This window comes from Saimiri boliviensis, chromosome 3 (assembly GCF_048565385.1).
Source record: "Saimiri boliviensis isolate mSaiBol1 chromosome 3, mSaiBol1.pri, whole genome shotgun sequence".
NCBI lineage: Eukaryota > Metazoa > Chordata > Mammalia > Primates > Cebidae > Saimiri > Saimiri boliviensis.
In genome coordinates, this window is record NC_133451.1 from 86571584 (window position 1) to 86586662 (window position 15079).

General features: G+C 34.7%; 1 protein-coding gene across 4 annotated transcripts in view; it reads left to right on the forward strand.

The window, feature by feature from the left end:
- Positions 1–15079, forward strand: part of GRID2 (glutamate ionotropic receptor delta type subunit 2) — a 1500723-nt gene that overhangs the window by 1306266 nt on the left and 179378 nt on the right. For all 4 annotated transcript variants that reach the window (XM_074396451.1, XM_003924021.4, XM_074396449.1 and 1 more), the window contains one exon: positions 14082–14248. In XM_074396451.1, coding sequence (XP_074252552.1) covers positions 14082–14248 — 167 coding nt within the window. The remainder of the gene's footprint in view (positions 1–14081; positions 14249–15079) is intronic.

Below are 15079 nucleotides of genomic sequence, written 5' to 3' on the forward strand. Positions count from 1 at the left end.
TTCTCAATCACCTTAGCCACATTTCAAGTGTTCAATAGCCATATGTGGCTTGTGGGTATATATTGGACAGCATAGATACAGAACACTGCCAACGTTTCAAAACATTCTGTGGAACTGTGCTGTCTGAGTCATACCTACACTTGTTGAATCTTTTGGTATCTATGCCGCTTAAACCACAATAGTTTAACTTAATAATGGTACCTTATATAACTTTATTCTGATGAAACACTATGTATGATCTGTATATGACAGAAATAGCATTGATCTGTCACAACATTCTGTTATGACTTGGTCCTTATTATCAATGTTTGAGAATTGGAATATAGTGATAGTTGAATGAATAGGGAGTTCAAAGTATGGTGGTCTTGTGACTGTGAAAAAGAAAGAAAGTGAATAATTCTTTAGCAAAAAGTGTTTATTACTTGCCTACTCCTGATAATATTGGGCCTCATGCTAGGCGTAGGTGAGGTGATGATATGAGCTTGAAAAGCATGCAGTTCTAGCCTATCAGACGTTTACAGTTACATGGCATAGAGCAAAATCAAAAGAGGCAATATAATGCAAAGTGCTAAAGTGCTGTTTTAGGAGTAAATACAAGGTGCAATTGGATCATATAAGGGGACACTAACCAAAGCCTGGGGTCCTGGAGAGCTTTAAGGAATAAGTGACATCTAAGCCAATCCCAGTTATGAAAAGATTAATCGAAGTTAAAGAGGATAGCAGAAAGTAGAACTGAGGCTGGCCATGGTGGCTCACACCTGTAACTCCAGTCGGAGTGGCTAGATCACTTCGGGTCAGGAGTTTGAGACCAGCTTGGCCAACATGGTGAAACCCCATCTCTACTAAAAATAAAAAATTAGCTGGGCATGTTGGCAAGTGCCTGTAGTCCCAGGATCTTGAGAGACTGAGGCAAGAGATTTACTTGAACCCAGGAGGCGGAGACTGCAGTGAACAGAGATCACGCCTCTGCACTCCAGCCTGGGCGACAAAGAGAGACTCTGTCTCAAAATAAAAATAAAAAGTAGAAGTGAGAGAAAAGGTGAACAGGAAAACACTCCAAGCAAAAGAAGGTGAATATCTAAGAACCAAGGGTAAGAAATAATACAGCCACTTAAGAAATTGTAAGTATGATAAATGAGAGCAAATACTATTCATGAAGGTGAGCCCAATTAGAGATAAAATTTATTTCTGTTATAAAAGTTGAAATGTCTCACTTATTTTAGGATTTAGTTTGTTTTACAATATAATTTCCAAAGTAAAATTTTTCCCTAGTATTTTTTCAGAATCCATATACACACCTGTTGACAGAGTGGCTGGGAGAGGGAAATATAGATGGACAGATGGCAAGACCTAGCAATTCTAGCATAAATTTTATGTGTATTGAGTTTTCTCCAAGCCTCTGCCATTATAATTTTGTGTTAACATATTGTTCACTTTAAAGTTAAGTGTGTGTCAATCGCCCTCCTAGCCTGACTAGGAATAAATCAGTTATTAGATCAAAGCAAGTATGAATATGTAATTATGTATACCCTAGGACTTATAAGTCATAAGACTCAAAAGCTAAATATTATTTTACTGTATATATTAATGATGCTATTTAAAAATTCTAAACATAAAACAAAAATATGTGGGCTTATATTTAGTATTCTTTTTTGTACATCAAAAAATTATGAATTTGACTATGTATGAGTTAGACCTTAATAAACTTGACTTTCAAAAAGTCTTATTAAAAAACAAAAACCTCAGCTACTCAGGAGGCTGAAGCAGGAGAATTGCCTGAACCCAGGAGGCGGAGGTTGCGGTGAGCCGAGATAGCGCCATTGCACTCCAGCCTGGGTAACAAGAGCGAAACTCCGTCTCAAAAAAAAATAAATAAATAAATAAAAAACCTTCAATAAATGCATAAATGTAACTGTATATGTCTTTTAAAGCATTATTTTTACCATTCTGCTTGGCTTTTCCCCATTCTTCTCTTTTTTCCTACCTCCAGCCATATTTTTCTACCCTCAAAAGATAACAAATAGAATACAAATATTATTCCATATTTTTCCTTAAGCATTTTTAATAATATAGTAACATGTTTACGTATACACCCACATATGTATGTAATTCCTGGTCATTGTTGGTTTAAAAAATAGAATTACATTATAAATACTTTCTGTGCCTTGCTTTTTTATATTCTGCAAACATAACATAGAAATCCTTCCCTAGTACCTTGTATAGCTCTAGCAGATTCGTTTTAATGATTCCACAATGCTTCCTGGCAGGAACACATCATCATTCTATGACTGACGAGCATTACCGCTATTTCCAATTTGGTGTCACAATAAACAATGATGCACTGAGTATTTTTGTACTTTAATCTGAAATTTTTATTTGTCTTGGATGGATTCCTGGGAATGGAATTGCTGGGCTAGAAGTCATCTATGTATTTTTTAATTTGAATAGATGTTGCTTTTGAAAAAGACTATAACATTTTCCCGTTTTCACTAACAATATGTGAGAGTACACTTCTCCATATATCTCCACCAGTAATATATATTAAGTATAGCCAGACATTTAATAGATGTAAAGCAGTATCCCACTCATTTTATTTTGTACTCACCACTAATGAGTTGGGTATTTTTTATATGCTTGTTGGACATATATATTTGTACCATTTTGAATTGCCTTTTCAGATGCCATCTATTTTTCTTTTGCCTGTGTCATTCTTTTCTAGTTAAATCATTAGAGAAGCATCTGTATAATTTTAAATATTAACTGTTTATCCCCCGTGTTCCAATTTTTTCCAAATGTGTCAGTCTTTTGTTGACTTTGTGACTAGTATCTTTTCACATACACAGCTACTTTTAAATGCTTCATGTTAAACAAATGTCTAACTTTACATATATATATATATATATATATATATGTATATATATATTCTGTATTTAATAAGTTGATTAAAAATTCTTCCTTATATGTACTACATATGTTCTCCTGGTTTTTCTTATAGGATTTTGTTATTTATTTTAAACTATTTAGTCCAACTGAAAATTATCATTTAGAGTACAAAAAATACTTGATTTTATTTTCTTCCTGTCAGTTATGCCAGCAACATTCATTTAAAAGTAACCAGCTTTTTAGATAGACAACACAGAATACAGCTGCATCACACCAAAATCCATAATAATACAATATATAATAATAATAGTATATGTTTTATTACTTTAACATAAAAACATGAAATAGGCATTTATTTAAAATTACATATTATTCTGTATTATTTATTTTTATTACGAAATTCTGTTATACAAACAAGAGGACAGTTAACAGGGTCAATAAGTAACTGATAGTAGCACTAATTAAATAATAGATGTGACAAAAGTATAACAATATTTTAATAAGTTTTTTTCTGTCCTCTGATGCAGCAGTTATTTTTACTCTTTTCTGGCTCTGTGTTGGATATTTAAATTTGTAGTATATATTTAAGACATATAAATGTGAAACTTTTTAAAAGAGGAACATAAATACTACAGGACTAATTTAACAGATATTACCTATATTAAATAACAATAGCAATGACATGTTCTTTTCTGTCCCCAGATATAATAGAATAATTTTACTCTTTCTTCTCCAATAATACTTCAATGAATTGCCTGTAATTTCCAGGGCTTCCTTTTCCTTTATTTAATGTGGAACTGAATAAAGTCAAACATAAAATACACTTTGATTTGCAATGCTACTCTTATCAAGCCTGCATTACATTTATTCTGGTGTCATTCCAGTGTGATGACATCAAGCTAAATATACTCTTAACAAGCATTCGACTATAAAATGGGAGTTCAATTATTAACAATAATGTCTTTGAACTTGTAGAAATTAGTTTCAGCTCTTCCATAAGATATCCATACACTTGGATTCTACAAGCTTGCTTTTAAAGGCCAGATTTCTGTCAATCATCTTTGCATCTATAAATTCATCATATAAGCTAAATATATCTAAGGTGTCCATCATTTTTAAAGACTCTGAAGTGCTTTGGATGTTATTATAAGTGAAATCTCTCTCAGGAAAATGATTTTAAAGCACAAGCATAATTTGAATTTTGTGAAATTGTTGCTAGATTCTAAAGCTACAGTTTTAGTAAAGAAATTGAGAAAGTCCTGTCTAACTTGGCTATCCTGTTCTAGTGACTTATTGTTTTATTTTTTATTTTTATTGTTTCAGTAATAAAAAGATTCTGAAGTAGTTCTTTTTTTTAGTGTGTCATTGTTTCACTAGGAGTCTTTGTTACAATCTACACACATCATCAAGCAACACAGGGACAGTCAGTTCATTCTTCTTTATACTCCTATGGTTTTTTCCAAAATCATCAAACAAGTTTGGAAATATAGCACATAAATTTCTATTTTACTGTATTCTTTTCTGCATTGTCACTCATCATATTCCAAATTACAGAAGGACATTCTTCTTGTCTCACACTTTGAAAATGATTTTAGGACAGCCCAATATTTTACCCATTAGTAGTCATCTTGTAGTCATATGTCTAAGGAAGCCAGTTATCTCCTTCCATCTCTTTTTTTTTTTTTTTTTTTTTTTTTTTTGAGATGGAGTTTCGCTCTTGTTACCCAGGCTGGAGTAGTGCAATGGCGCGATCTCGGCTCACCGCAACCTCCGCCTCCCGGGTTCAGGCAATTCTCCTGCCTCAGCCTCCTGAGTAGCTGGGATTACAGGCATGTGCCAGCATGCCCAGCTACTTTTTTGTATTTTTAGTAGAGACGGGGTTTCACCATGTTGACCGGGATGGTCTTGATCTCTTGACCTCGTGATCCACCCGCCTCGGCCTCCCAAAGTGCTGGGATTACAGGCTTGAGCCACCGCGCCCGGCCCCTTCCATCTCTTTAAGTAAAAACCCTCAAGTTTTTCTGCATATTTTGAGGTAACTGAAAAGTGGCCAAAAATTTTAATTATGAAAGCTTTAATATCACAGGTAAGCAGTGTTGTACACAAGCTATGCAGTTCATTTTGCATGTAAGATCTTTTAAATTTCATTGATAAGAGGTTTATAAACTAAGGCCTGGTATGGTGGCTCTCACCTGTAATCTCAGCACTTTGGGCAGCCAAGGCACACAGATCACTTGAAGCCAAGAGTTCGAGACCAGCCTGGCCAACATGGCAAAACTCTGTCTCTACTAAAAATACAAAAATTAGACAAGTGTGGTGGCACACATCTGTAGTCCCATCAACTCAGGAGGTTGAGGCAGGAGAATCACTTGAACCCTGAAGGTGGAGGCTGCAGTGAGCTGAGACGTGCTACTGCACTAGAGCCTGGGCAACAGCATGAGACTCTGTCTCAAAAAAAAAAAAGAAAAAAGAGTGTAGACTAAATGAAACTTGATTAAATTTACATTTGCAATTCCTACAGAATATGCAGAGAGAGGCCAAGTCTAGTTTGTATTTGGACAAAGTATCAGTAGACTTTTGTGTTATGTTTTCTGCTGTTTTATTAAAATATTTCTAGAAACCTAGAAAATGATTGGCAGCTCCATTTTTTAAAATAAAAGTATTCAAAAGTTAGATGAATCAGCTTTTGTTGCCACTGTCTAACACCTAACTTTACTGTAGAAAACCTGCTCATTTAAGTATGATCTGAATCAGCTCTATACAGTAAGAGGCCAGCACATCTGTTAGCAAAATCTTGTCCTTTTGTTTTCCACGGCACATTTTATTTGAAACCTTGTAATAAGGAAAAGTAGCTTCACTCAGTTTTATAGAGCTGTCGGAGAAATAGTACAATAATATATGTTTTTTCATATGGTACACACAAACTAACTCAGTAGCCAGTGTTTTTAACTGTGCATGGTTAAAACACTTCACTGATCCGGTTACTTGTGTTCTTCCATCTGTAATAAGATAACATAGTCGCTTAGCCTTATTTCTCAGTGATATTCGGGTCATGCTGGCATTTGTATTGTAACTCTTCTCGTTTGTATTATCTGAACTCTCAGAAAAAGATGAACAGAGGATTCACAATATTTTAAGTTAAATTAACATTATCTTGGTATCGAGAGGATACCAAATAAATAATCCACAGACAAAGGACTGTTAATACTCATGATTACAATGTGCTTAAGTAACACACAAGCATCAGCACTCACAGCGATGCAACAAGGGTTGATTCATTATTGTGAACAGAAATCACAGTTGCCAACATCAGCAGTCAGGAGGAAAAACAGTGACAGCAACTGTGGGAAACAGATAATCTATGCCATATCTGTCTGCTACAAAAACAGTGTTGCTTTCAGCTGTTATTTTTTGAGCCACGATATGCGTTTGATACTACTCCTCCCTAACCTTCTGTACCCATTGCCAAGAACTGAATTTTTTGCCTCTCTGAAAGGTTCCTTATGACATGGGGCTTTTGTGCTATGACTCAGCATTCTAGGCAAACCAGGGCAGTTGTCACCCTAGCTTTCCCTATTAAGCTTACATTTAGAAGCATTTCCTTCAATTCACCTATTCAATATCTTGGTTTAGAAATTGGGGCTGGTTTATTTGCTTTTAGTCTCAAAGACTTTTTTTTATCTCACTTGAATCCAGTTAAGTGCTCTTTTTATTTTTCTGTTAGAATTGTAATCTTCCACACTGCTATTTCCCTGGAGTGTATTCTACTTGTTCTAATTCATTTTCCCTTCTCTGACTGTGGAACTTGCTATATGAATTGTTCTTTTTCTTTGTCAGCTCATGAGGATTCAGGACTAGTTGCTGAAGTAGCCTAGAGACTAGCAGTATTAAGAATTATAGAAGGCCTGTAATCCCAGCACTTTGGGAGGCTGAGGCGGGTGGATCACGAGGTCGAGAGATCGAGACCATCCTGGTCAACATGGTGAAACCCCGTCTCTACTAAAGATACAAAAAATTAGCTGGGCATGGTGGCACGTGCCTGTAATCCCAGCTACTCAGGAGGCTGAGGCAGGAGAATTGCCTGAACCCAGGAGGCGGAGGTTGCGGTGAGCCGAGATCGCGCCATTGCACTCCAGCCTGGGTAACAAGAGCGAAACTCCATCTCAAAAAAAAAAAAAAAAAAAAAAAAAGAAAGAATTATAGAAGGTAAAATATCCTCTCTCTCTCTGTGGGCCAGAACAAACAAGGCGACTCCATTCCCCTCCTGGGACACACAGAAGCAGCTATGGGTTCTCCAGGCTTCTGGTCTGTCCCAAGCTGCAGGACTCCAGGAGAGGGAGGTCTCTGTCCATCCATTCAACTCCTTCCTGGTCGATTCCAAGGCAACAGAACGTGTATATTCATGGGAACAAATATCTAAGGAAGGAAGTCAGGAGGTCTTGGGAGCCACTGATCTCTGTGAACCAAGCTTTCCTCAAACTTAGTTTCTTTGTTGGCTTCCCTGCAAGTTGTACTTATTTTTGCAGACACACCCAGCCTGAAGGAGAGAATCAGCCAGTTCTTTTCCCACATTCAATTACCTAGAACCCCAACCTTTCTGGCCTTCTGTCTTCCAGAACCCAGCAGTCATTTGTTTCAAGAAAAAGTTGTCCATGGAGGAGAAAGAAACTGCATTCGTTTTTGTATTTTCCCGGAATGCTTTCAAAAACTTTAAGAAACATATTTAGTATTTCTGACAATCTCAAAAAGAACAGGCAAGAGATAAGATTTAGAGGTGGGCATACTACTTCTTTTCTAGATTAAAAAAAAAGTTGATTTTTTTAAAAAGTTGATGTTCACTTATTTTAAATACATTCATATTTCTTTATGAAAGTTTGTGCCCTGTGATGACTATGTGAGAGCACAAATTAAAATTTCAACAAAATAGCAGATACAACATGGTAGGCCAACAATTAAGACAGCATTAAACAAAACTATATATATTTTAAAGTCAGCCTTAAGTACTTAAACATGAGTTTGGTCATGATTTATTGTGCTGTATAAATTCAGAAGAATTGATTAATATTGCTAAATTATTAATTTGCCCAAAGTATGAAAGGCTTCCACCTAGAACCATGTGTTATAAATATTAAAGCCATCCCATCTTTAGGACTTATGTGGGCAATGAATTATAAGGACCACTGTAAATCGATTGTGGGTTAATCATAACTCTTTGTGCCTGTGATTCACAATCACATTATCCTCTACTGACTGTTAGTTAAAATGGTAAAGAATTTTGCAGTTTAGTGGGCAAGGTTAGAATTTATTTCTCTCACATCATTCTCAGGCCTTTTCATTTTTATTTGATGAGCAAAAATAATAGATTTTCATTCTTCAACCTTTATTTTAATATTCAAAAGCTCTGCTTTGTTTTATTCCTAAGAATAAGAAATGCTTAGAGAGCAACGGTTACAAAATCAACAGGCCTCGGGAGTCCAGAGTCATATAAACCAAATATTCATTTTTCCAAGGATTTTTACAAGTAAGCAACCTTTTTCGTAAAAGCCTAATTATTTTATCTTGGCCTGACCATACAGAACTAAGGAAATTGCATTCTTTCTGTAGCCCTTGCTATATACTACATAGCATTATGTTTTCTTACATAACTGTTTTTTCTCAAACTCCATAAGCTATGCCTTGCAAGAAACGGCTACTCTATCTCACATGGTTTTGCATTCCTATGGAGAATCTCCCAGAAATGTTTATTTAATGTAGTGCAAAGAGCATAAGAAGATAACTTGGATCTTACATTCCAAATCTACCACAAATCATTGGTATGACTTAGAGCAAGTTACAATTACCTCACCTGTGAATTAGATATCATGTCAGCTGTCTCACAGTGTTGTGAGACACAAATAAATGTGTGTGTAAAAGGCATGTGTAGCAGTTGAAAAATGTTTGGTAAATGTTATCTATTATCATAAGAAAGAAAGGGAGGACAGAGGGAGGATAGTCTTTCTTTGGCAAACGAAATTCCTATCTAACCCTTTCGGTTTAAATGTCATTTTTCCATTATTGTCCCCACTGAATGTATTTTAAGAAGAAAGGATCATCATTTCCATCTCTCTGAAGCTATAGATTTTGAAGTGAGCTTTTAAGAAATTTGCTAAAGATTCTTGTGAGAAAGAATATTGTCCTCCCACTTCAAATCAAGGTTGGCGGGATAACAGGTAGTCATGTCTGTTTGTTTGTGGCATGGGCTTCTGTAGTTAGTACAGGAGGTTGCTACTTAATGAATTAAAAAACAAAGTGGTTTCAGCATCAGCTTATGATGGAGATGTCAGAACAGGAACATACAGGACAAAAGTAATCTGTAAACAAATAGAAATGTGCCATAATCCTTAACATGTTGCAGAACACAGGTGCAGGTTTTGAAAATACACTTTCCCATCCTTCACTTTACTTGGCAAGAAATGCAAATATTTGAGAAAATAATATTGAATGTTTACAATTCTTCACCTGACAAATGGAAAATTTCAAAAACTTGTAGAAGAGTGTGAATAAATGAGAAATGGTCTCAAAAGCATATCTGTGCTTTTAACTGGTTAGGTATTATTGACAAGGAACTTAAATATTTGAGGCTTTCTTATACAGCTCTTTCAGTTACCAGAATATTTGAGACTTGTCCTGATTCCTTCCAATAAAAATTAATTTTCCTTTTCTTTAAACCACTGTAAACAAAAGTTGTTCTTATGATCCTTACCATAATATGATTCATGTTCCAACAATTTAGTGCTTGACTTATCTCCACTACTGAGTTGTAAGCAGCTTGATGACGGGGGCCCAAGTCTTACCTTTGTGTTTCTTATAGACTTAACCTTCAGGATTTTAGACTTAATGCATAATGATTGTTAGTAAAATTGAATTTAAAGAACAACTGCTATAGAAATAGAAATGGGAACAAAACTAGTGTTATCTGGGAAGTGATATATTTGTCACAGGCTATTGGTATCTCAGGCACTGAGGACACAGGTGCTGATCCTCAATAGTTACCAATGTCATTCAGTAATCATAGCATCCTAGCATCTCTACTTTAGGGTCTGGAGATTGATCATACTAGAGGTAGATGTCACTTTGGATTGTTTTCCCTCCTCTTACTGAGGCCTTGAATATGCTGACATGAGGCTCCCTGATTCACTTTTGCTTTCTTCTGTTTAATCTAGTATGAAGGACTCTGCTGGTGTGGAATCCATTAGTAAATAAATCAATGGCTTGTAATTCAGTTGCCTATCTAAACATGACCTCAAGAATAGGGCTAGTCGAAAAATTTTAAGGAAGTTCCATTACCTCGTTAGATGGACTGAAAACTTTTTAGGCCAGTCCCTCAATTATTATTCTGTTGAAAAGTGACTTCAGACTTCGTTGATGAGTATTTCACAGGGTTTTAATTTGATGGTTAAAAACCATTCAAAAAGACAGTGATTATATGTTTTAATAGATGAAAAAGGCCAGGGATCTTTTTAAAAGCTGAAATAATTTAGGTTACTATGCAACATTTCATTGCCATTGCTACAGACTATAATCACACTGTAATAATGATTCTCTTTATAAAAAATCTATTTAAAATGCTTTGGAACATTGGAATTGCAAAAGAAAAAAAAAACCATATAGAATGGCAAAGATAATGTTACTATACATTTAAGTAGAGCTCTACAGTTCACAAACCACTGAAAAACAATGCTAAATAAACTTTTCCAACAGTAAAGCACTATGTCCCCTACTGGGGCAGTCCCTTGAGGTTTGTAAAGAAGCTGCTAGGGGAACCAGGAGACCAGACTAACTGTTTAAAACAGAAGATAATCACAAAAAAATCAAAGGAGTTTGTTAGAGGAAGCTTCGAGGTCACTGCTACTCCCGATCACTGTAAAGTCAAACCTCGGGACTTAAAAGCAGATCTACAAGTTGGTTTCAAAGGATCAGATAAAGGAAGGAAACTATGGGATAACTCTGTGGGTGAGAAATCAATGTAGAGGAAACCTAACCAAGCGTATTTCCTTCTCCCACACCAACACTCCAAGCATCTCTTAGTTTTATAATTATATCAAGCCCCACGGATCTAAAATTGTTTCTGATGATATTACTCATTTTTTATCACCAGCATCATTAGTAATTAAAAAAAAAGTGGTATACATAAGCTGTCAGGATTCTTAAAATGCATACTCTCAGGCCTTAAATACTAAACATCATCATGCAGCAAGCTTGGGTTTGGATCTAGAATCTACATTTCTAACACAAAAATTCCCAATAATTCTAATGGTGGTGGTCTTAGCATCACATTGTGAGAAATACAGATAGTACCTAATTACTACGTTCTAGGGTACCACAGACACTCATGAAATGCTTTATTTAGGAAAGAAATGTTATCTGTTTCAATACCTCATGGTTTGGTTGGGGTTCACCTCAAGGAAAGACAATAAGTATCCACTGAGCACAGGTAACTGGACTGAAGGTTTTAGGCTGTTCATTGTTTCATACAAAACTTTTTAATTGAGTATCTAATGTTGGTAGGATCTAAGCACATATATTAAAAATGCAACAATTAAATGAATCAAATATTTCTTTTATATTTGCTTCCTTTACTTTTATGTTTAGTTAATCCATTCCTTTTTTAGTACCGAAAAGTCTCACATGCTCTTCTAGTTTTGCTTTTCTTAAAACTTGATTTTTTAAATTATATTTAATTTATTACACTACAGGAATTTATTTTGTGTGGTGTGACACAGTTCTCTAATATTGACATTTTTGCAATAATCACCTGTCTCAGTCACATTTTTTTGAATATTTCATATTTGCCACACTGATTTGATTATGGACTTTCTAATACAGTCTTCCTTTTTAAGAGAGGTAAAAGTTTTATGATGGCAGAGAATTCTTTATTATTATTATTATTATACTTTAAGTTCTGGGATACTTTTAAAAACAGTAGACTTTTATTCTGTTCCACTGATTTTCTATTCTTAAATACATTTTGTGCTGTTTTATTTTTAAGCTTTATAACATGTTTCATTACTTGGTATTCTAAGTCTCCAATTATTATTATTTTTTCATTTTCAAAATTTCTTTACTATTCTTATCTGTTTTCTCCTAATTAAATTTGCAAAGATTTTAATAAGTTCTAAAATAACCTTTAGGCATTTTATTTAGAATTGCATTTTGTATTGGATAATCTAAGAAAAATTTAAATGTCCTTTATAATTATGCATCTGCACTCTTAGGAATATGTTATGTCTATCCAGAAGCTTGTTCAAGTCATCTTCAATCAGGTGTTAACGGTGTTCTTTGTATAGATCCTACTAATTTATTGTTAAATTTCTCTATATATATTTATATTTAGTGTACATAGATATTTTTACTCAAACTACTTATCTCATATATTAATAGAAAAGCAAATCATTAGTATTTATATCCATTTATAATCTATTTTTTGAAATCTGAATTTTAAAAATACTTTTTCAGTTGAGTCTGGTGGGCTTCTTAAATATGTTATCAAATAATGATAATTTTGTCTTTACTGGATGATTATTTTTTCCTAATAGATTCAAATCATATATTTGTTTCCATTTTTATTGCATAGGATAAAGCTGTTACAATAACGTTAATTTTGGTTAATAGTAAGCATCATTTTTTTTTACTTTAATGGTAATGTCACTAGAGTTTCAGCTTGTAATAAGATTGCTGTTATTTGAAGTATTCTGTATCTCATTATGGATAATTTTTTCTTTCTGGTTTACCAATAGATAGATAATGGGTATATAACTATTTTTAATTTTGCCAATTATCTTTTTTGTGTCTACACAAATTATCTTTTTTGTGTCATTTAAAAATTTTATAGCCTCATTTGTAAGATATATTTTCATCCCAACAATACTTCTAATACTGAACCAGTGTTGCTTTTCCTTGTTTAATAATGTTATTCTTTTAATATAAACAAACTAACCTTGGGTTTTAACTATTAATTCTATTTATTTTATGAATTTGCTAACTCCATTTCGATATGTAATAAAGCTAAAATTATACTTTATTGAGATGTTTATGATACTGGGTGAGGGTTTTTCGGGTAAATTTGTGACTTAGTACATGAGTAATTACTGAGGGAAAAAAATCACTAAAGACATCGTAAGTGACCTAGAGTAAAGTTACATTCTTTAAATGATGACAGAGGAGGTTGTGAAATTATTTTATTTTCCTCATCGCAAAGTCCACTCGGGAGTTTTCTTCTAAGTTCATCTGCAAGATGCCCGTAGGCCACATGTGACAATAGATTAATTTAGAAGGATACAGGACAGGAGATAAAGCTCATCAGCAGGACAATATTGGTCATTTTTCTTCAATGTGAGTTGTAGTTGCCGCTTTCATTTAGAATGGGGATGATACCTATATTGAATGAGTGCAGAAACCCATCTGGCTTAGAACCCTAGTACAGCAAGGCATCAGTAACACTTGTAATAACTCCAAAGGCATAGCTTTCAGGGTCCCCAAAAGGGACAGTCCCACTCACCAGAATCACTGAACTGGTAGAAGCTCAAAGACATGCCTTCTTTTTATGCATTTTTTGTTCTCTCAATCCAAATGACATTTTCTACTCAGGGGCCATTTCACTACAAGTAACGTGGCCTAAAACCATAGTAAACATTCCACCTTTCCCATGTTTTCAGGATAGAGCTATAAATTAACCAAAGTACAAATTCTCATTCAGAATAAAAGTTTACTTAGAAATATACTCAGCCCTCCATATCCGCAGGTTCTGCATGTGCAGATTCAACCAGCTATCAACTGAAAATGTTTTTAAAACACAACAGAAAATAATAATACAACAAAAATACAAATTAAAAACAATACAGTACAACAACTGTTTATATCACCTGTATATTGTATTAGGTATCATAAGTAATCCAGACGTGATTTAAGTATATTGGAGGATGTGTAGAGATTGTAAGCAAATACTATGCCATTTTATATAAGGACTTGAGCAGCCCTGGATTTTGGTATCCACAGGGGTTCTGAGATCAATACCCCCACAGATACTGAAGGATGATAATGTGTTCTATTATTTGTAGCACAATTAAATACATATCACTGTAATTTTTTCGTCCTGTCTATGTAAATTAAAATTCCATCTTTAAACCCTATTTCTTCTTTTGTTCTTCATATTTTTACAGGTAAAATATGGAAACTATGCTTTTGTATGGGATGCAGCCGTATTGGAATATGTGGCTATCAATGACCCAGATTGTTCCTTTTACACCGTTGGAAATACTGTTGCTGATCGGGGATATGGAATTGCATTACAGCATGGCAGTCCTTACCGAGATGTTTTTTCACAAAGGTAAGATTTGTGTAAGACCAAATAAGGGGAGAGAGGAAATTTAACAAAGAATATCAATTTGGTTACCCAATCTGGTTTATTTATTTATTTATTTATTTATTTATTTTGAGACGGAGTTTCGCTCTTGTTGCCCAGGCTGGAGTGCAATGGCACGATCTCGGCTCACCGCAACCTCCGCCTCCTGGGCTCAGGCAATTCTCCTGCCTCAGCCTCCTGAGTAGCTGGGATTACAGGCACACGCCACCATGCCCAGCTAATTTTTTTTAGTATTTTTAGTAGAGACGGGGTTTCACCATGTTGACCAGGATGGTCTCGATCTCTTGACCTCGTGATCCACCCGCCTCGGCCTCCCAAAGTGCTGGGATTACAGGCTTGAGCCACCGCGCCCGGCCACGTCCCAATCTGGTTTATTACATTTTGTTTCCTTTGTTAGGAAAAGCACAATAAACAACAACAACAAAAAGGTAGTTGTAAGTGGTTGTTCAATGAGACCCTCATTACCTAAACCATGAAGTATTATTTTTCCCGTAAGTAGGGGGAAAAATAATGCTACATAGACTGATTTTACTCTCAAAAATTTGATATGGAAAAGAAAGCAGATGTGTTAGTAATTTCTATAAGAATTAAACTAGCAGTCTAGTCTGAACTTTTAGTAACAAATGTCATAGAGTTGAAAAAACAAATTCATTCTAAGAATACAAAAGCGTGACATAAACTTCAGGACCAAGATAAGTTCTGATGGACTGAAGCACATAATGATAGGGATGCTTCCACATGAATTTTGCAAAGTAAATGGTTAAGATTTTGGAGTTCCCCATTTAGCATCAATGT